The following is a 22424-nucleotide window of genomic DNA, read 5'->3' on the forward strand; positions in this document are numbered from 1 at the left end:
AGTTTAAATGCAGAGTTGAATAAGACCATTTATTTATTCTCCTGTTGTACTTATACTTCTAAAACTATGATCTTTTTGCTAGCAGTTATAAGCATTTATTAGTGTATATTTAGCCTAATTCAATGTAACCTCTGCTCATGGAATATATCTTTATATATTCTTGCAAAATTTTGGCCATTTTATTTATAGTTTTAGTTTTATTTGAAAGTTTCTTGAATCTGACTTTTCATAATTCATAAATGTGATATTTGTTTCATTTGGCAAAAAGGGTTAAATATACCATCTCTTGATTCCCTGCAGGGCCATGATAGTTGACATTTTCTGGACACACCACCTAATCAACAATGGATCTACCTAACTGTAGATCAACATCTATTTCTCTACTCTTTTGCAAAAGTAGGGGCTGAAATATACACAGTGAACATGTGTCACCTCAACTTCCCAGGGTAGAAAAACTATCAAATCACAAAATACTCTTTGTTTAGCGTAACTCATTCTTAGTGAACCTATAATCATTGATCTTGATCTTAATCTGTTAAGTACACAATTCTCTGGTATGCTCTTAGGTATGTAAAGATGAGACCTCAGGAAAGCTTATATAAAAGCTAGGATAGGGGTAACAGTGAGATAACGAAGACAGAAGAAAGATCCAGTTCCTAATTTCTTACATATGCTTCTGGACATATCTTCTGGCCTGGAAAGTCATACCTTCACTGAAAGCTAAGAAGAGAATGGTGTGCAGAACAAGGAAGGATTTTTGGATGTCTTGTATCATTTGACATTTCTTAGATTACTTTTCCCAGTCCTAATGATCTGGACTCACTTCCTGAGGTAGATATGGTAACTTACATCTCTCCGAGGAAAGGTGCTCAGTAACTTGAACTCATCCCATGGAAATCCTTTGGAAGCCACAAAATCAAAAACAATCTGGAGCTTATTGCTGGCTAGGAAACGCCGCTCTAGGAACTCGCCACTGGGGGTCCGGATCCGTAGTTTGCTCACAGGCTCAGCATTTTCTTCCTTTGGCTCTGGAGGCAGAGCTTGCTCTAAGGAGAGTCGAATGGCCTAAGTAGATAATAAAAACAGGTGTTAAAATGTAGGACAGATGGGACTGTGGGGATAGAGAGAGACTAGAAAAAAGCTACCAGACACTCACTGAAAAACCACTGCTACACTTATTAAGCAAATCTAATGCTTGAACAATAGAAATCATATTTTTTTCATTTTATTACTATAAGCTCAATAGAAAATTAATTAAAATAAATCCCACCTTGAGGCCACATTATTAAATCAGTAGATAACTACATTGAAAATAAACGTTTCTTTTTTTAAAAAAACCAACCAAGTAAAGGGCGTAGATATTTGTGATTGAGAAAGTATATATCAAGTATCCTACTGCTTTCTTTACAGGGTGTGTGAATTAAGATTATTAAAGCATTCCCAAAACTTATTCATACATTTATATTTGAGAAAAAATATTTACCAAGTAGAAATTTTATAGAATGGGAAGACTGTTTAGTGATGAATCACTTAAAAATGTAAATCTCTAATATATATGTATAAATATATATTCTGTTATAATAAAACATTTATTTTTATTTTTTTGGTCAGTCCTGGGGCTTGAACTCAGGGCCTGGGTGCTGTCCCTGAGACACTTTGTACTTAAGGCTAGCACTCTACCACTTGAGCCACAGAACCACTTCCAGCTTTTTCTGAGTAGTTTATTGGACATAAGATTCTCACAGACTTTTCTACCTGGGCTGGCTTTGAACCACAATCCTCACATCTCAGCCTCCTGAGTAGCTAGGATTATAGGCATGACCCACCAGTGCTAGTCTTAATTTTTATTTACTTATTTATCTTTTGTTGGTCATGAGGCTTGAACACTGGGCCTGGGTGCTACCCCTGAGTTCTTCAACTCAAGTCTAGCCTCTACCACTTGAGCCACAGGGCCACTTCCAGTTTTCAGGTGATAAATTGGAGATAAAGGTCTCACAGACTTTCCTGCCCAGGCTGGCTTCCTGCCCAGGGAAGCTACTCAGCTTTCCGAGTAGCTAGGTTTATATATAGGCATCCAGCTTAATTTTATTTATTTATTTTTTTTGGTTGATCATGGGGCTTGAACTCTGGGCCTGGGCGCTGTCCCTCAGCTCTTCAGCTTAAGGCTAGCACCCTACCACTTGAGCCAACAGTGACACTTCTGGCTTTTTCTGCTTATGTGGTGCTAAGGAATCGAACTCAGGGCCTCATGCATGAGAGGCCAGCACTCTACCACTAAGCCAGCTTCCCAGCCCCTAATTTTAATTTTTGAAACAGGTATTATGTAGTCCTGGCTAGCCTTGAATTTGTGATTTTCTTGCTGCAGCATCCCAAATGCTAGGATTATAGACATTTATTACCATGCCTAGCAAAATAAGTATTTTTAAAAAATTGCCAGGAACACTGTGGCTCATGTCTGTAATCCTAACAATTCAGGAGGCTGAGATCTGAGGATCATGGTTTGAAATCAGCCCAGGCAGGAAAGTCTTTGAGATTCCTAACTCCAATTAACCACTTAAAAAACAAAAGCCAAAGTTAAGCTGTGGCTCAAGTGGTAGAGTACTAGCCTTCAGGAAAAAAAAAAAAAAAGCAAAAAAGCTCAAGAACAGCACCTAGGCTCTGAGTTTAAGCCCCAGGAGTGATGTGTATAAGAGTGAGCGCATATGCCCCCCCCCCACCCCACCACACAAAGGGAATTAAAAGAAACTCAAGTGATTTCTTGGACACAAGATACCATAGTCTCAGTTACAGCTCTATCATTAACTTGCTATAAGTGATTGGCTTTGTTACAGAATGACAGATTTCTGGACCTATAGACAAACTAAACTGTACATTCTGTACATGAAAAAGAAGACTCAAACAGTTGGGATAAACTGTTGAGAGGACTCATAGTTACAGCTAGGTTTGAACCTAGATTTCCTATTATATTATTTCACATTGATGGCATTCCATTGGAAGTTAGGTTTCTGAGGTATTTGCCCACACTGAAATTTTTGGCAGGTATTCATAAAAATTCATTTTGGTCCTAGCAACTTGAGAAATTCCTTGGATAAGCAATTCTGTAGTATTAGAATGTTTTACTTCACACATTCTGTTCCTATTTTATCATTTCCACATTCCTAATTTATAATTAATAGAAAAACAAATGCTCCTTCACTATTAATCTATAATTATCACAATCAAATAACGTGAATGAGAGAACTTGGAACCTAAGTTCTTTACAGTCTTAACAAAAAGTCTAAAGTTGGTGTGATTAACCATTTAATCAGAAACACCTTTCTCTTGAATATCTCAAGCCAAAAGGAAGTATGGGTGTGATGGAGGCATGGCTCAGCAATAGAGCATCTTCTTAGCAAGCACAAAGCCTTAAATTCAAACCCCAGTACAAAACCAAAAAGAAAAAAAGACACATAAACTTTCCCAGTGTCTGACATAAGATGAATTTTAAGCATTTCCTAATATTAAACTATTCAGTAAAATTGTAATGTATGTATATATATGAACAAATGAGTATATAAAATTAAGCCAAGATGCAGTATGTCTATTATAGTATTCACTACACCATACCATATTATTTCTCTAAAATCTGGCTTAATCACTGGTCTATTAATTCTATTAGGGCATGGAACCATGTCTTATTTCTTACTCCAAGTAGAGAGCATAACACAAAGAAGATACATAAACACATTAATAGCAATAAGGTAAGTATGAGGTAATGGTTAGTTTGGTAACAAGTGCTGTTCAGTAAGTGCTTCAAGAATGTGAATATCAAAGTGGGCGCCGATGGCTCACACCTATAATCCTACTCAGGAGGCTGAGTTCAAAACTATCCAGGGCAGGAAAGTCCATCAGACTTTTATCTCCAATAAACCACCAGAAAACCAGAAGTGGCATTGTGGCTCAAGTGGTTGAGCACTGGTCTTGAGCTAAAGAGCTGAGGGACAGCGCCCAGGCCCCATAGTTCAGCCCCATTACCGACCAAAAAAAAAAGAATTGAATATCATGGAATTTAACTTCTAGAACTAAGGAGTGAATATCATGACTCTTTTCTCCAAGGTTTAACTCCTTCTAGCATTAACAATTCAGTCTGACATGTCCCCTACAACCATGAGTTGCTTGTAGGGGTAAATCTCTGTGGATTAGATTTACATACATTTTCTAAATTATTAATGTGATCATCTATTTTTCAGTAACACTAGTGGCTCTCTCAAATCATCTTTGAGATTAAAAGAACATTTTCCCTGATTATAAAAATACATTCACAAAATAGATTCAGTAAGGAAAACATTAACTTAAGATAATCATTGCTATCATTTGTTTATATTCAGTAATTTAAGAAATCATTTTAACCATTTTAACTGTACAATTCAGAAGCATTAAGTACAATCATAATGTTGTATAATCATTACTATTTTCCAAAATTTTTATCACCCAAATATTTTTATAAAAGTATACATTTTAAACTTAAAAGTTTGAATCAGTATATTTTATCTTTTTTTGTTCAGTCATGTATTTTATAATTGTTTTAAAGGTTTCATTAAAGTGTAATATATTTTAATAAAATATCTTAAATGTTAATATACTTTTTCAGGAATGCAACATTTGTGTAAAATTAATGCTCTTTACCTAGGAGTTACTTCTCAAACTCAATCACTAAACTGACTTTTAACAATGAAGTTTAAAAAATGGTAATTAAGCTGGGCGCCAGTGGCTCACACCTGTAACCCTAGCTACTCAGGAAGCTGAGATCTGAGGATTTCCTTTTGAAGCCAGCCTGAGTAAGAAAGTCTGTGAAATCTTTTTTTTTTTTAAATTGGTCATGGGGCCCAAACTCTGGTCCTGGGCACTGTCCCTCAGTTCTTCAGCTCAAGTCTAATGCTCTACTACTTGAGCCACAGTACCATTTCTGGCTTTTTCTGCTTAAGTGGTGCTGAAGAATCGAACCCAGGGCCTCATGCATGCAAGACAAGCACTCTACCACTGAGCACTTTCCCAGCCGGTCTGTGAGATCTTATCCTCAATTTATCACCAAAATGCCAGAAGTGGAACTGTGCCTCAAGTGTTAGAGCAGTAGCTATGAGCAGAAAGGCTCAGGGACAATGATCAGGCCTTGAGTTCAAGTCCCAGGACTGGTACATACCCACAAAAAAGTAATTAAATGGTTAGGATCACATGCTTTCCTGTATGACAGATTCAAATACTGTCCATTAGGTAAATAACAACCTTTATGACCTTTAGTTTCTTTATTCAAGAAACAGGGCCAATAAAAACACTAAGTTTAGCATTCAATCGATGTCAAGTGCCTAGCACTGATCATCATGCTATATATATGTTAACATTGTAAAGACAGGACAGTGGCTGGTGCTGCTGTCATTATCATAAAGATTATTTCTTTGTACCTACTTTAATTAGAACTCAACTTGGTATTTCCTGGTTTCCCTTTCTGCTCCCCCTTTTAATCCACCTGTCTGCTTGCATTCTACATTGGCATTTCCCTGCACAGTATAACAACAGATGCTACATTATTGTCTGAAGTCAATTGATTATAGTACAGAAAAATAAACAACAGTAGCTCATTACTCCATTCATTGTGCAGACAAGATCTGGCCCTCAATGTACACAGACTCCAGGGCTTTTCTGTAGAATGAAAACAGATCTTAGCTATCCCACACTAACAGACCAATGTGCAAAACAATGAAGAGAGATTAGATAGGTCAGCAACTTTGGTATCTGAATAAGCAACAGTTTTACTGGCAAAAAGAAATGCCAGTAAAACCTGTTTCAAATATACTAGCTAAAAGCAAAACTACCACGTAAGCAAACACAGTTGTAAAACAGTAATAAAAAGGACACAAATACCAAAATAACAGTCATAGTAAACACCATTGTTCAATTTCAATTTGGTTTGCTCAAGAAATAAGTTTTTTATTTGCATATTTTAGGTTTGTGATAAAACAAGGAAACCTGGTAAAAGAAATATGAACTGAGCTGGGCACGGTGATGCATGCCTATAATCCCAGATAACTAAGAGTGGAAGTAGAGAGACTGCATGTTGGAGGCCAGCTTAGAGCAAAGTTTTTGAGAGCTTATCTCAAAAACAAAAATATGACAAAAGGGTTAGGGGCTTGGCTCTAGGACTCAGCCGGTATGTGGTACCCAGTTCAATCTTCAGTACTGAGGGGAAGAAACATGAACTGATCTTGGACTTTTTCCCCCTTAAGAGGAGGATTGCTCTTTATTAAATGGATTCTATGAAACCAACCATTTGTATGATCTTGGACTTTTTTTCTTAATCTTGGACTTTTTAAAATTAAAAAAATATCTGCAGATTTAAAGCATTCACATATGAGGAATGAAAAATGGGATCATTTAACGTGAAATTAGGCAATGAAAACACACACTCAAAAAAGACTTACTGCACAACTGCCTTTTTTTCTTTTTTACAGTAATGCAGATTGAACCTAGGATCTCATCTGTTAGGTAAGCATTCTATCATTTGAGTCACCAGACCTTTAATTTTAATTTTTTTTTTCTAAGATAGAGTTTCACTAACCTTGACTGTGATCTTCCTGCTTCTGCCTCCCTAATAGCTGGGATTACAGGTATATACCACTACACTTGTTTAGCTAGAAAGGATAATATATATTTTCTTACTAATCTCTTACAATTAGAATCAATTAACAGACAGACAGATAGACAGACAGACACACACACACACATTCTTTGTATTATTAGTTTTAGATGAGAAAATAGAAAAAAATTCTGTTTAAGTGGAACTTTTGTTCTAAGGCAACATAGGAAAATTTCATATATGCATGCATATACTTATCACATAGTGATGGTGACTATGGAGGGAGAGCAGAGAATTCTAGTACAAGGGAGGGGAAGTTTTAAATGTTGTTCTTAATGAACAAAAGCACAAAGGGGAGATAGAGCCATGTGAACATTTGGTTCTAGCCTGGGTGCCTGGTTTAAGGGACTGCAGGGCAGCCATATGGCTAAAATAGAATGAGTATGATGAGAGGAACAGGAGTTAAAGAGGAAACAAAGGACAGGGGTGACGAGACTAAATATGGCTTTGAGAAAGCCACTTGGTTTTTTTTTTTCCATTTAAAATTAAGGCATAATTCACACGCAGTAAAATCTTTTCTCTTGTGGTGCTGAAAATTAACAGAGTTAATTGGCATATACTAGGCTGGTTTTAAAGTGCAATCCTCAGATCTCAGCCTCCTGAGTAGAGAGGATTACAGGCATGAACTTCTGGGGACAGATTCTGGATTATTTACTGTTTCATTCATTGGTGGGTTCATCACTATGCTATGTCACACTATGGTGATTTGTTAAGTATTTAACCCTGGTACTTTCAGTCTTTCAACTTTGTTCTTTTTAAAAAATGTTTTGACTATATTAATTGCATTGCTTCTTCATAGAAAATATAAAATTAAAATTTCTACAGAAAATCCTGTAGAGATTCAACTGGAATCAATAGAAGACGTTGCATTTTCTTTTTTGGGGGTGATGGTCATGATGGTACTGGGCTTTGTACTCAGATTTTACATTTGCCTGGCAGGTATTCTACCACTTAGGTCACAGTCTACTTTTTTGGGGTAGTATTGGAGTTTGAACTCAGGGTTTCATACTTGCATGGCTGGCACTCTATCCATCCAAACCAGCTATGTGCTGATTATTTTGGAAGTGAAATCTAGTAAATTTTTCCTCTTGGTCTGGTTTTGAACCACAATTTTCCAGGTCTCAGTTTCCTAAGTGGCTAGGATTAGAGGTGTTTGCCACTGGTGCCTGTCTCCAGTCCTTTTTCCTTTATTTTCAAATAGGGCTTCACTTTTTTGGGGCACTCTGGATCACAGTCTTCCTATCTATACTTACCATTTACCTGGAATTACAGGGACATACCACTGTGTTCAGTGGTTTTGTTGTTGTTGTTGAGATGGGGGTTTCATGAACTTCTTGCTTGGTCTAGCCTGGAATCTCAAGCCTCCTGATTTCAGCCTCCTGAATAGCTATGATTACAGTGTAAGCCACCATGCCAGCTACCACTGCAGGTTTTTTTTTTTTTTTTCTTGTTGGTTGTGGAGATTGAACTGGACCTGGGTGCTGTCCCTTAGCTCCTTCTGCTCAAGGCTAAAACTCTACCACTTTGAGCCATAGCACTTTCAGTTTTCTGGTGGTTAATTGGAGATAAGAGTCTTATGGACTTTTATGCCCAGGCTGGCTTTGAACTGCAACCCTCAGATTTCAGTCTCCTGAGTAGCTAGGATTACAGGCATGAGCCACCAGTGCCTGTGGCACAATTGCAGTTCTTAAGGGACATGATGTGGCAATTATTATTTTTAATTTTATTTTATTGAAAAGGTGCTATACAGAGGGGTTACAGTTACATAAGTAAGGTAATGAGTACATTTCTTGTCGCGCTCAACCAGTTCTTAATTCTTCAAATCTTGTATAAAGACTGAGGGATGGGAGATGGCTGGAGCTATCATATGATGGTAATGTTTTTTGTTTTTGTTTTTAACATTTTTAAAATTATCATTATCTTTAAGTAGTTGTACAAAGAAGTTCCCATTCTACAAAACAGTATATGAGTACAAGGTGTCTGACAACATTGTCACCCATCGATCCAAACCTATTCCTTCTCTCACTTTTCTTTCTTTTAAATTGAGATTAGGTGATTACATAAATTTCACATATTTTACAGTATTGTGGAACAGTGATACTTAAAAGTCACAAATACATTTTAACCTTCACAAGGTAAATTGTCATTATCATGGTCTATAAAGTTCATTAATTGACAATACAATTATTTCTTCAATATCAAGTGATGTTTGAATTTCTTTCCTTTTGCTTAGTGTAAGTTGTGCATTCTTTCCCTCTCATTCCTCCCTTCCCCCCTTCCCATCGCTGTCTTTGGGTTGCTTAGTTCTTTTTCTTCTATGTCCATTGCAGTTGATGGGCCCCTTTATTGTATGTTGTTCCATTTCCCACTTATTCTGTGTCCTCCTCCTGGCTTCCCTCCGTTGCCTGCATATATATATATATATATATATATATATATATATATATACACCATATATAAGTTCAAGAACATGGAGTCATTAAGCAATGATATGACAAAATGAGTGGCTGTCCTTTGTTTCTCAAGTCTTGTTTACTTTGTCATATCTGCTTGCATTTTGGCTTTAGCATTCACGTATCAGGGAGAGCATGTGCCGTTTGTCTCTTTGTTTTTGGTTTACCTTGCTCAAAATAGTTCGCTCTAGTTCCATCTGTTTCCCTGAAAATACCATTATTTTATCCTTTCTAATGGCTGCATAATATTCCATTGTATATAGGTACCACAATTTTGGATCCACATCAGTAGTGGGACATCTGGGTTGTTTCCATATCTTGGCTATTGTGAACAGTGCTGCAGTTAACATGGAGGTGCATGTGTCCTTGTATCCTGGTTCCTGTTGTTCAGGTAGATGCCTAGGAGTGGTATGACTGGGTCATAGGGGAGGTCTATATTTAGCTTTCTGAGGTACTTCCAGACTGATTTCCAAAGTGGCTGTATTAGTATATAATCCTACCAGCAATGCAGTAGGGTTCCTCTTTCTTCACATCCCCTTCAGCATTTGTCGTTGGTTGAATTTAGGATGTGGGCCATTCTGACTGGGGTAAGGAAGTATCTCAGTGTTTTTCCTTTCGTTTCCTTTCGTTTCCTTTCCTTTTCCCTTCTTTCTTTCTCTCTCTCTCTTTCTTTCTTTCTTTGTTATGGGGCCTGAACTCTGGGCCTGGGCATTGTCCCTTAGCTCTTCAGCTCAAGGCTAGTGCTCTACCATTTGAGCCACAGCTCCACTTCTGGCTTTTACTGCTTATGTGGTGCTGAGGAATTGAACCCAGGGCTTCATGCATGCAAGGAAAGCACTCTTCCACTGAGCCACCTTCCCAACCCTATTTGCATTTCTTTTATAGCCAGGGATGATGAAGGTAGACTTTGTTTATTCTCTCCCACTCATGATTCTCCAAAAATTGGATCTTTCAACAATAGCTCTAATTATTTGGACTGTGTTCTAAATTTATCCATATATTCTCTGAGCAAACCCTATGTCTTTGTTCATATTTAAGAGGTGATGCTCTTTCATTGGCCTTCCATCCAAACATTTATTTATTACTCCAATCAAAATGTTCTTCTCTTAGGGCTGGGAAGAGGGCTCAGTGGTAGAGTGCTTGCCTTGCATGCATAAGGCCTTGGGTTCAATTCCTCAGCACCACATACACAGAAAAATCCAGAAGTGATGCTGTGGCTCAGTGGTAGAACACTAGCCTTGAGCAAAAAGAAGCTCAGGGACAGTGCCCAGGCTCTGAGTTCAAGCCCCAGGACTGACAAATAAATAAATAAATAAAAAATGCTCTTCTGTCTTATTTCATTGTTAACCATCAAAATCCTCTTAATCTTCCCAAAGCTCCTTTCTCTATGAAGGTTTATTTTTCTGGTTGGGAGTACTGGAATTTAAGCTTAAGGCCTTTACAGACACTTTACCGCTGAGTGATATGCCCAGTCGTTTTTTCACTGATTACCTTTTGAGATAGTATCTTGCTTCCTGCCTAGGCAGACTTCTGGACCACAATCTTTCCTATTTTTGCTTTCTGCTGGGATGACAGGCACAAACCACCATGCCCAATTTCTTCTGTTAAGATGGAATCTCACAATTTTTTAAAAAAAAATTTAAACTACAGCTGGTATGTAACCATAATATAATCCTCCCAATCTAGGCCTCCTCTGATGCTAGGATGACAGGTGCATACCACTGTGCTCAGCTATTGGTTGAGAGGAAGATTTAGGTATATTCTGACTGGTCTCAAGTTGCAATCCTCTTAATCTCAGTTTCCCAAGTAGCTAGAATTATAGTTGTGAGTTATTAGCAGCACATAGAAGTTAAGTATTTCTTGTTGAGAATCTACTACTAAAAATCAACTTCTTCAAAATATCTTTAGTGCTATTCCATTTTATAGTATTTTATAATGTTTTTGTTTTGTTTATGTGGTACTGAGGAATCAAACCCAGGGCTTCATGCATGCTAGGCAAGCACTCTACCACTAAGCCACATTCCCAGCCTCAAGTATTTTATAATGTAAAGTGTCTCTTTCTATAGTTATTTATTTATATTTGTCTACTTCTTCCATTAAACAGTGAACTCTCTCAGAACTAATTATATTTTACATATACAACACAGTATAATATAATTATCTATGGTAACTTATTTAATGATTTATATACAGAAGAAAGTTAATGAGTAATAAATCTCTGCTGAATACTGATTGGATGCAATCTTAGCTGAAATTTTTTTCCTGCCCAAAATGCAGTGGCAAAACCCCCAATACTTGGATGGCAAGTAGTTCATACATTTTGCCAGTTTCTATTAGATTCACTTCTTATGCTATCATAACAGCACTTGAAGGTTGAGGCAAGAAGATTGTGAGTTTGAGTTCAGCCTGGCTAAGTAAGATCCGGTATCCAAGGGTGAAAGTAAAGGAAAAGATCTATTGTTTAAACTGAACTTACAGAAAAACATGTTATTTGGCCCTTTGTAGAGATGATTTTACCTTGTACCATAAGCTCAAACTTTTATGAGTTTAAATTTCATGTAAAAAGCTATAAGAAATTGTCATACATGACTTAGCTATTGTAGCTATGGTCAGAAATAATATTTACCACATCACAAAGCTTCCTCGTGAAGGGGAAACACTGCTCTAACATCTCAATGTTAGAAAAATCCAGGTACACTCTGAAAGATTAGTCTTTATCTGTTATTATTTACAAAGTGGCATTTCTAAATTATCACATTTTTCTCTATTTTTTACTCAAAAGAAGTATGGAACAAACTTTGTGATTCATTTTGAGCTCACATATAGAACTCCATCATGTTCATTTAGTGCCTCTGCTGGACTATCTGTTGTAAACATACTAATATCACCTTTCAATTAATCTTCCTGTATTTTCCCTTAATGTTTATTTCTACATCTATTGTTCCTTTTTTTAATACCTTAGAATTACATATATTTATGAACATTACTTGATAGTGATTTTAGAAAGAGTAAGTAAACACATACATTAGTAAAGTGGAAGTTTGTTATAATTTCTATGATTTTCCTTTAGAATAGTTTTACAAGTATTTTCCTTATCACATTCAAGGACCAGAGCAATCTGCCTTTCTATATTTTTACTGATTTCATTCAATTGCCACATGACAAGTACTAAATAGTTTCTGATAGACAAGGGTGATTTGACTATATAATACTTTATTTTTCTAAAGGACCTTGAAATACTGTAGATAATAAAAGTGACAAAAACCACTTGTTTCTCAATGTAATTATATGGGTTAGGTTTCGGTTAGATGGGAGGCCATACTACTACAGAAAATCAGGTGACTTGGCTTCTTGTCCAGATTATATGTTCAACCAGTTTGGTGACATTGGCAAACTGTATAACCTTTCTGGGTCTCAGTTTCATACAGGTTGCACAACACCAGCCTTTTCCTGGTATGATAATTTGTAGTACCCTAATGTGCTGAAATGTTATCTGGTATCCCATGCAAAACAAATGAACAAGGTCAAAAACTTTGGAAAAGACTAGATTAAAATTTGATGAAATATACAACAGCCTTTGTAAGGCTTGGATTAGGGAGAGTAAGGTACAGAGTATTTTTTTTTTGGTCGGTCGTGGGGCTTGAACTCTGGGCCTGGGCGCTGTCCCTCAGCTCTTCAGCTCAAGGCAGGCACTCTACCACTTGAGCTACAGTGCCACTTCCAGTTTTCTGGTGGTTTATTGGAGATAGGAGTCTCATGGTCTTTCCTGCCCGGGCTGGCTTTGAACCGAGATCCTCAGATCTCAGCCTCCTGAGTAGCTAGGATTACAGGCGTGAGCCACCAGTGCCCGGCAGTACAGAGTATTTTTGAAACTTGCCTTTTCTGGGAGTACATGGAAGGACAAATGCAAGAGATGACTAGCTGAAACACCTGCCCTACCCTTCCTCCCTTTCCTTGTGTTCCATCTTTTCACTTAACAATTGTACACACACATGCTCCAAGTTATTTTCTATCTGAAATGCTTTGGACTACAAATGCTCCAGACTTAAGAATGTCTTTTGACTTTTGAATATCTGTACATACATATTGGGATATCTCAGGAATGAGTCCTAAATCTAAAAGCCTTTTGGGGATGATGGAACATTTCAGATTTTGGATTTTCAGATCAGAGAACAGTTATAAGGATATTTGGAGGGTTTTCTATGAGGACCTTACATTTATTAGTATCTACATTTGATAAAGAAAATTTTAGCTCAGGGTAAACTATGTAAGTCATTAGAATCAAGTCTAAATCCTGATCAATAAGTTAATTGTGTACTCAACATTTTAGATTGCTTCTAAGATTAAAGATGTACTATAAGGAGGGAATGATCACGTGTGAAAGCATGAAGGAGCAGGAACCCTATGTTTATTTTTTTTCCCCTATGTTTTAAAACTATGTCTCTTGAAACAGCCTACAAGAATGGCAAGTAATTCTCCCTTATGTGACTCCTATAGACAAATAAAAAAGCATATGACCTTGGATTGGAATAGAGTATAAGAAAAAGCATAAGCTCTGTAGTCATAAAGACTAGCTGATAATTTGGCTGTTCCCATTTCTATATGTGTAACTCAATAGGCTTCAGTTTTTTTTTTTTTTTACTTGTAAAGAGAAATTCCTTATGTTGCATCTTGTTCTCATGGTTAATGAGTAAGTATACGCAAAACAGAAGATGCTCAACAAAGTATTTTCTATCTTCAAAGAACAGAGAACCAGGGTTTGTCAGGTATAGTGCCTTAAATATTATGACAGGTACTCAATAAGTCAGAAAATGAACAAACTGATTTTCAAATAGTGTAAGCTCACACATCTTTCAAGACCTGACTCAAATACTACTTCTCCCATTATTGACTGATTATCAAAACTGTGAAAGATTTTTCCGTGGTCTCTGAAATCCCTAAGTATTTTGTTTTGACTTATCCTTTCATTTAGAGTGTTTCTCCCTGCAGACATGAATCTTCCCTCCAAGACGTAATCTGCTCTTACAGGCAGAAAACATCTTATGGTTCCTGTTTCTCTTCCAGTGCTCAGCACAATTCTTGCTCAAAAAATATGTGAAAAATGTAAAAGAGGTGGTATATTTTGACTAAGAATGATGACTAGTAGAATTCCTCACACATGCAGTTAAGGTTTTTCAAGTTTTTCAACACTTGGTAAGGGGCTGCTTCTTTTTCCAAGTAAATCATATGGTACTATCATTCTAACTGCAATCAATTGCTTGCTTGCTTGCTTGCTTGCTTCCTTTCTTCCTTATGAGATCTTTGGAAAGTGGGGAATGGTCTATATCATTAACTGCTAAGATTATGGTTTGCTTTTAAATGGAAATAACTTACTATATCTTTTGGTGAGAAGTTAGGGAAATAAAGTCACTATATTACTTGGAATGTGATAATATCAAGGAAAGATGGGAAGTATTTGTTAGACAATAAGAGAGAATGGGATTGATGATATCAGAACATCATGAATCTAGTACATGGTCAAGTTCTCTAAGAATTCTATATAACAGCTTAGGAATGATTCTTTTTAAAGAAAAGTTAGGGTAAATGAGTTAGGGAAAAGTAGAAATACTGTAACAAAGAGTAACAGCCTCAGCATAAAATACAGTGGAATTACAACCCAGGTTCTGAAAATAACTTGCTGTGTCCTACCTCACGTTCCTCTTCTTGTTCTTTTCGAATCTGCTCCAAGCGAAACTGTTCTGCCATCTCTCTCTCATGAGCTTCCCTCTGTCAATAAAATAGAAGGGAAGCAAACATTTAATATATGTTTACCTTTTAAAAAAAAGAGGAAAAAAGAGCAAGTTATATCCAAAGGGCTTACTCAACAAAATCCAGAGGTACACTGTGGTTACAGCAATGTTTCTTTCTATAAAAAGAATGAAAACCACACCTCTCTGAGAGTGCTGGATTCTTCTGCAAAAGCCTTTGAGAGCTCTAGGTAAGGTGGTAGTCAAGATTCTTTAGGACCTTTCTTGTGTCCTTTCCGGCCCTTTCAGCTCTCTCTAAATCTCCCAATCTCAAAGCTCTATTCATATAGTTTCACCCTTTCCTGTCATTCTGGTTGCTAACTTGTATTACTCCATTTTCCCCCATCTAGTTCATTTATACTACACTTATAAACACTTTAATTTCCTGATTTTTCCCAAAAAAACCTGAAAAATACTTTCCACTGAAACTTTTGCTCACTGAACTCAGTAGTTTTAGGGCTCAAAGTGAAAAGAAGACTGTTATTCAGATCCCAGAGTTCGGGATTCAGGTCTGTATTCCTGAAGCACCTTGACCACACTTACCTTTGCTCTGTCAGCTTCAAGTGAAAGGCGATAGGCCTCATCTTGTTCTCTTTTCACATTTTCTCTGGCTTCACGTTCATCCTTATAAGAAAGAAAAGGATCAAATGAGTTAAAAAATTTTTTTAAGTAGCATACATCAACAGCACCAGGGGGTTTCACTGTGATAATTCCATAGATGTATGGAATATACCGAACACACTGTGTGTGTGTGTATGCAATATTATTTCAATTATCATCCCTCAGTATTCTTTTCTTCTCCTTTGTGCTCCTCTCCAAGTGAGCCCTTCCCCAAAGTCTCTTTTAATTCATGTCTCCTCTTCCTCCTCCTCCTCCTCATTTTAGTTCTACCTTATACAATGAATGAAAACATATTTGGCTTTTTGAGTTTGGCCTATATCACTTAACATGATGATATCTAGTTCTATCCATTTTCCTGAAAATAACAATTTATTTTTTGTATGGCTGAGTCATACAGTACAGTATATGTGTATACTTGAACATCTGCTTGAATACATACATACATACATACATTACACACAGACACACAGACACACAGACACACTGTATTTTCTTATCCATTCATCAACTGTTGGGTATGTTGGCTGATTCTACAGCTTACTATTGTAATCAGAGCTACAACAAATAAATGCGAGTACACAGATATACTGCTTTAGAAGAAAACAGTCAGAAATAAGCCCAAGAGTAAGATAGCAGGGTAATAAGATAGGTATGTTCTTAGCTTTCTGATAAACCACTATACTAATTTCTATAGTGCCTGTAGTAAGTTTACATTCTGAACAACAGTGTATAAGCTGTCCTCCTATCCTTTCCAACTTTTGTTGTTGGAACAACAACAACAACAATGGAATCTTAGTTTAGTCTTGATCTGTATTTCCTTATGGCTTATTAATTAAATATTTGGACTTCTTCTGAGATCTACTAAATTCATTTACCCATTTATTAATTTTGTTGTTCTTTTGGTGCTTATTTATTTATTTTTTGCCAGTCCTGGGCCTTGAGATCAGGGCCTGGGTACTGTCCCCAAACTTCTTTTTTGCTCAAGGGTAGCACTGTGCCACTTGAGCCACTTCTGGCTTTTTATGTTTATAAAAATGGTACTGCGGTATTGAACCCAGGAAATCACTCAGGGCAAGCACTCTACCACTAAGCCACATGCCCATGTGCTTAATTTTTTTTTTTTTTAGCTCTTTGTATATTTACAATATATGACTCCTTTACCTGTTGACTAATTTCCTGTAGTGGTTTCAGTGATTCAGATCTTTCTATATACCAACAATGAACAGGCCAAGAAAGAAATCGGGAAAACAGTTCCACTCACAATTATCCCCTTCACCAAGTAAAATGCCTAGGTATAAACTTGGCAAAGAGGTGAAAGACCTTTTCAATGGAAACTAAAAAAAGAAAGAAACTGAAAAGAGCAAAAAAATGGAACAATCACAAGTTCACAACTTGGTAGGAGGATTTTTTTTTGGGGGGGGTGTCCAGTCGTGGGGCCTGAACTCTGGGCCTGGGCACTGTCCCTCAGCTCTTCAGCTCAAGGCTAGTGCTCTACCACTTGAGCCACAGCGCCACTTCTGGCTTTTTTCTTTTTGCTTATGTGGTGCTGAGTAATCGAACCCAGGGCCTCATGCATGCAAGGCCAGCACTCTACCACTGAACCACCTTCCCAGCCAGGAGGATTATTTTTATGTAAATATTTATCATTAAAAGCAATCTACAGATCCAATGAAATACCTATAAAAGTCCCATATCATTCTTTGCAGAAATGCAAAAATCAATCCTCAGATATACTTAGAAGTATAAAGATCTGAATAGCAAAAATAATCCTGAGCAAAAGGAACAATGTTAGAGTATAACACTGGACTGCAAATTATACTATAGGGCCAGTAGTAACAAAGACACCAACGGCACAAAAGCAGATGTAAGGATCAACAAATAGTATGGAACAGAAATAAACCCACATAGTTGTAACTTGAGTTTTGACAAAGAATTCCAAAACATACACTGGAAAAAAGACAACCTCTTTAACAAATGGTGCTGGAAAAACTGTTCATACATTCAAAAGACTGAAACTAGTCCTCACCCTGTATAAAAATCAACTCCCAAATGGATCAAAGATCTTAATGTAAGACCAAATGAGTTTTTGTCATTAAAAACCAACAAAACCAAACCAAACCAAAAAACAGCCAGAAGCTACTAGATCTGAGGATTGAGGTTTGAAGCCAGTCTGGGCAGGGAAATCCTTAAGAATCTTATTTCCAATTACCAACCCAAAAAGCCAGAAGTGGAGCTGAGGCTCAAGTGGTGGAGTGCTAGCCTTGAGAGGGAGAAAAAAAGCTCAGGGAAAATGCCCAGGTCCTGACTTCAAGCCCCATGACCAGCACACACGCGCACGAGCACGCACACATGCGCATGTTTACACACACACACACACACACACACACACACACACACGTGCGCGCGAGAGCAAAACAAACAACAAACAAATGAGATAGGTAACATGGTTCACAGTAAAAACAAGAATATCCAAATCCTAGCTCTAACACTAAGAAACTGTCACCATACACACACACACACGCACGCACGCACACACGCGTGCATGCACGTGTGTGTGTGTGTGTGTATTTAACTTCCTGAGATCTCAGTTTCCTTAATTGTAAAACAAAATACTGTCTTACAGGGTTATTGTGAGAATTAAATGCAATCATACACAAACTGTCTAGTAAAAAGCATCTTACACTTGGTTAATTTGCATACTGACTAATTCCTTTCTTCCTTCTGATTTCTAAGATTAAAGATGTTTAAGATTTGAAGATGTTCAGTGCTAAGACTAAGAACTGGAATGAATACAAAAGGGGCTAAATGCACAATGATCTTGTTAATCTCATTTGACTTTACACCACTAACATTTTGGTTATTAAAATGAACAACACCCTTCAATTCCTTTCTTTATCAAATAATTATTTTCCTACTTCATTCACTCTCATTTAGTGTGTAGATAACAGGAGTTATCTAAGTTAAAAATGTTTTAAAATGTTTTTAGCTTCCAAAGTGAGTATACCACATGCCTACATTTAACCATGATTTCACATGAAATTAAAAGTTAATTTATAATCAGAATTTCTCATTTGCAAAAGTTCAGGAGTATAGCCAATATACATGAACTTAATATCTACACCTGTCTACATTAGAGTGTAAATTCCTATCAATCACTTGAGTACATTCACCAATATTTGTTTTTTTTAACATATAAAACTGGTAATTTTATAAAGATTAATTTATCTCACCAATTCACTTTATGCTTACCCTAGGCTGAGTATATGCTCAGCAATCCATTCAAGACTGGCCTTTTCTCTGAGGTCTAATACCTCTCTCCTAGTTTCATAAGTCAAATAATTTTAACAGCTCTGAAATGAATAGTAATATTTCATGGATTTGAAATCTTCCAAATAATAAATTAGGAAGAACTAGATTTTTCTAGCCCGAAAGGGTATAGAAGTATAAAGGGTAATTATACTTGGGAACAAAATATCAGAAGCTATGTTTAATCTAAATGAGAAACCATTCAGGTTACAGAGCAGCCAGAATAACTTACATGTAAAATATTATATATGAATAAAAATGGGTTTTAAAAACTACGTGCTGTAGATGTATTTAGTGGTTAGAATTTATGTTTTAAAGACACAGAAGGATTTTCCTTTATGCATATTTCCACTAATTCTAACTCATTATCTTTCCTTTACATTCTGTGCTGAGGATAAAACTCAGGACATTTAGCATAGCAGGCTCTACTTCTGAGTTATATCCTTGACCCCTGACTTTAGTTTACTTATTGAAATTTTACTATGACTACATACAAACAGCCCAATAAGGCAAATTTTATGTTTTTGCTTGTATTTTCACTCACCTTATCCATTACTCTACAGACTCCTTTATGCCAAATGCTGATGAACAGTTCATTTAACCAGAACTAGCTTATCTATATAATTTCTTTATTTTTCAAGTTATTGTAGAGAGGTAATAGAAAGATTAGCAGACCTGTGTTCAAGTCATAACCCTGCCAGTAGCAGCTTACATGTCCTTGGATAAATATGGTCTCCTTTCCAGACATTTATTAAACTAAAAGATTAAATAAATGATCATAAGCCTTCTTGTGTAAAAATATCTTTCCAAATTTATCCATCTTTAGAATATTATACAGATCATGAGAGTAATCTTACCTTTCAGTATTTGAAATGAGGAAGTACCGAAGGTGTTTAAAACTATAACTTGACCTTACTTTCCTGAGCCTAGGTTTCTCAGAACACTCTGTGCTTTCTCTTTAAAGCAGGTATTTTGTTTTTGTTTTGGTAGTATTAAGAATAGAGGGCTGGACCTCATCCATATCAGGCAAGTGCTCTACTACTAAGCTATATGTCTTGCTCTACTACTAAGCTACATGCCTAGCTCTCCTCCCTTTAGAGCACTTATCACAATAGCAATTAGTTATCAAATGAAGGATTTAATTAAATAAATGTCTTATGGAATTCCTCATTTAACACTGTAAGTTCCACAAAACAAAGAACTTGTCTATATTATATACCCCTGTATTTCATCTATTGATAGCTTTGGGGATGTATTTAAAGGATATTGTATATACCTATATCTATCTATACTTTTTTTTATGCTGGGGATTGAATGTAGGCCCTCCCATATACTAAGCACATGCTCTACATGTTCTGAGCTATATCTTCAGTTCTAAGTACATGCTGAACAAATGAATCATCTTTGTAGGTTAAAAAAATACTGTTTGTAGTAAAAGTTAAGGAGAAATAATATTTAGTTTATCCATAAAGCCACTCCATCTGGGCCAATATAATCAATTGGCTGATCAGGAATAACTTGTTATAACACTACGTACATACAGCAAAAGAATAAGTTGTTATAGCAGGGAGCCATTTAAGCACAAATAATAAACATTTTAAGTAAACAGATGATTTTAAGACAGACTGTTGCAGACCATCAAAACAGCATCTTTGACCCAGAAAATGATACCTGTTATGAGAGGATTTTTGGTCTGCCCCTCTTTTCTTTCATTTTAGTTCCTCCCTCTCACAAGTAGTCAGGAAATAATTTTATATTATGCATATTAATACTGGGGAGAAAGGCCACTTTGTAATATGAGAAAAAGAGATAATCTTGTTTGGGCCACCTTCATCGGTATGTTATGAAGTCTATATGTAGGGCTGGGATGTAGCTCGGTGTCAAAGTTCTTGCCTTGCAAATGCAATGCCCTGGGTTCAATCCTCAGTACCAAAACAGACAGGACAAAAAAAAAGTCTATATGTAATGTTTAACTTTTAGGTTTTGTATTATTTTCTCTTTGTCCCTTAAATAATACCACTCTCCCCCATTTAGACTTCCTTTTTTTTTTCTTTTCTTTTTGTTGGTGGGAATTGAACTCTGGGTCTGGATGCTCTCCCTCAGCTCTTCAGCTCAAGGCTAGCACTCTACCACTTGAGCCACAATGCCACTTCTGGATTTCTAGTGGTTTATTGGAGATTAGAGTCTCAGGGACTTTGCTGCTCAGGATGGCTTTGAACTGCAATCCTCAGATCTCAGCCTTTCAAGTAGCTAGGATTATAGGCGTGAGCCACCAGCGCCCGGCTTAGATTTTCTATTCCATCCGTTGTATCACTCAAAATTGTACCTGCCTGTCTTTTACATATTTAAGGAGCTACTTCAGAGATGAAGAAACAGAAATATTGAAGGTAACTGATTTGTACAAGACCACCTAGCCAGAGCAGAGGCAGACTTACATTTGAATCCAGGTCTCTTTATAGCTTTCCCTGGCTAACAGCTCTTCCTAAGATCTAGACAGAAGCACTGACTCAGACTTGTGGCTCCAAACTAAATTTCCCAAGTTTGTCTTGGTCATAGCTTCTTTTTTTTCCTTGACTGTGGATTGTATTATAGAGATAATGAATACACATAGTTTTGTTTTGAGTGGGTCTGTGGTATGGCACAGGTAATAACTAGATAGTCCAGTACCGAGTTTCACATGGTTAACTCAATGTCCAAAATAACCCTAAGAGTCAGATCCTACTTTTCTTACTCCCCTTTTGTGGATAAGATAGGTAAAAATGCTGCCTGTGTACTGTGCAGCTGAGTACATTGTTTGTCCTAGGTGATGATGGACCCCAGGAATTTGCAGTCTCTGGCCTTTGTCATCTCTCAGGTCCAGGTTTATGTTGGGTCTGTCCTGAACCTCTTACCCGTGTGCACTTCTGCTTTGAAGTTAATGATAGGATCATTTTGTCATACACAGAAGAAGGATGTCTGGAAGTGGAAGGAATAACTACTAGATCAGCAATGCAGTATGATGGAAGAGAAATTACTTCATGCTGAATTCAAACGGAGGTGCAGTTACAAGCAATTGTGAAAAAAGCACAAGAGGAAGAAGCTAAGGTCTGTTATAGGCACTTTAACATGCAGTTAATTCCCACAGACTTTTGGTAGTTTTTGTAGTGTTAATAGATGGTGATGCTTATCAAGTGTTGGTTTTGTTGCAGAATAGCTGTGTATTTTACTGACTCATTTAAATTTATTAGGTACAGTATCTTACTTCATCTTTCCAATAATCTTAGGAACTATTTATTTTTCACTTTACTGAGGTTTACTGGACAGAGAATGAGCAGCATACTTGTAAAATTTTCAACTGAATGAGTTTTCAGCTGTACAATGGTCATAGCTTCTTGACCATGTGTTGGCAACTGCTTGTAAAGGGCTATGGCTATTACTTATTCTTGTGCTTCTTGTAGGTTTTATACCCGTCTCGCCAGCTGTTCTATTTTAGAATTACTAGAGAAAGTTACCTAGACATTTCTCTCCAAATAATTCTATATTAATGGACATTATGGAAAACCTCAGAGGTTAGGGTTAACAAGCTATAGATCTATTCTCTTAACTTGT

General features: G+C 36.7%; 1 protein-coding gene across 1 annotated transcript in view; it reads right to left on the minus strand.

Moving 5' to 3' along the window:
• LOC105986065 (FAS-associated factor 1) overlaps nt 1-22424 on the minus strand; it is a 220438-nt gene that overhangs the window by 30761 nt on the left and 167253 nt on the right. The window contains exons 11-13 of the mRNA XM_013016802.1: nt 15453-15533; nt 14812-14889; nt 850-1065 (exon numbers count right to left, since the gene is read on the minus strand). Coding sequence (XP_012872256.1) covers nt 850-1065; nt 14812-14889; nt 15453-15533 — 375 coding nt within the window. The remainder of the gene's footprint in view (nt 1-849; nt 1066-14811; nt 14890-15452; nt 15534-22424) is intronic.

The sequence above is a fragment of the Dipodomys ordii genome, unplaced genomic scaffold (assembly GCF_000151885.1).
Source record: "Dipodomys ordii isolate 6190 unplaced genomic scaffold, Dord_2.0 Scaffold33, whole genome shotgun sequence".
NCBI lineage: Eukaryota > Metazoa > Chordata > Mammalia > Rodentia > Heteromyidae > Dipodomys > Dipodomys ordii.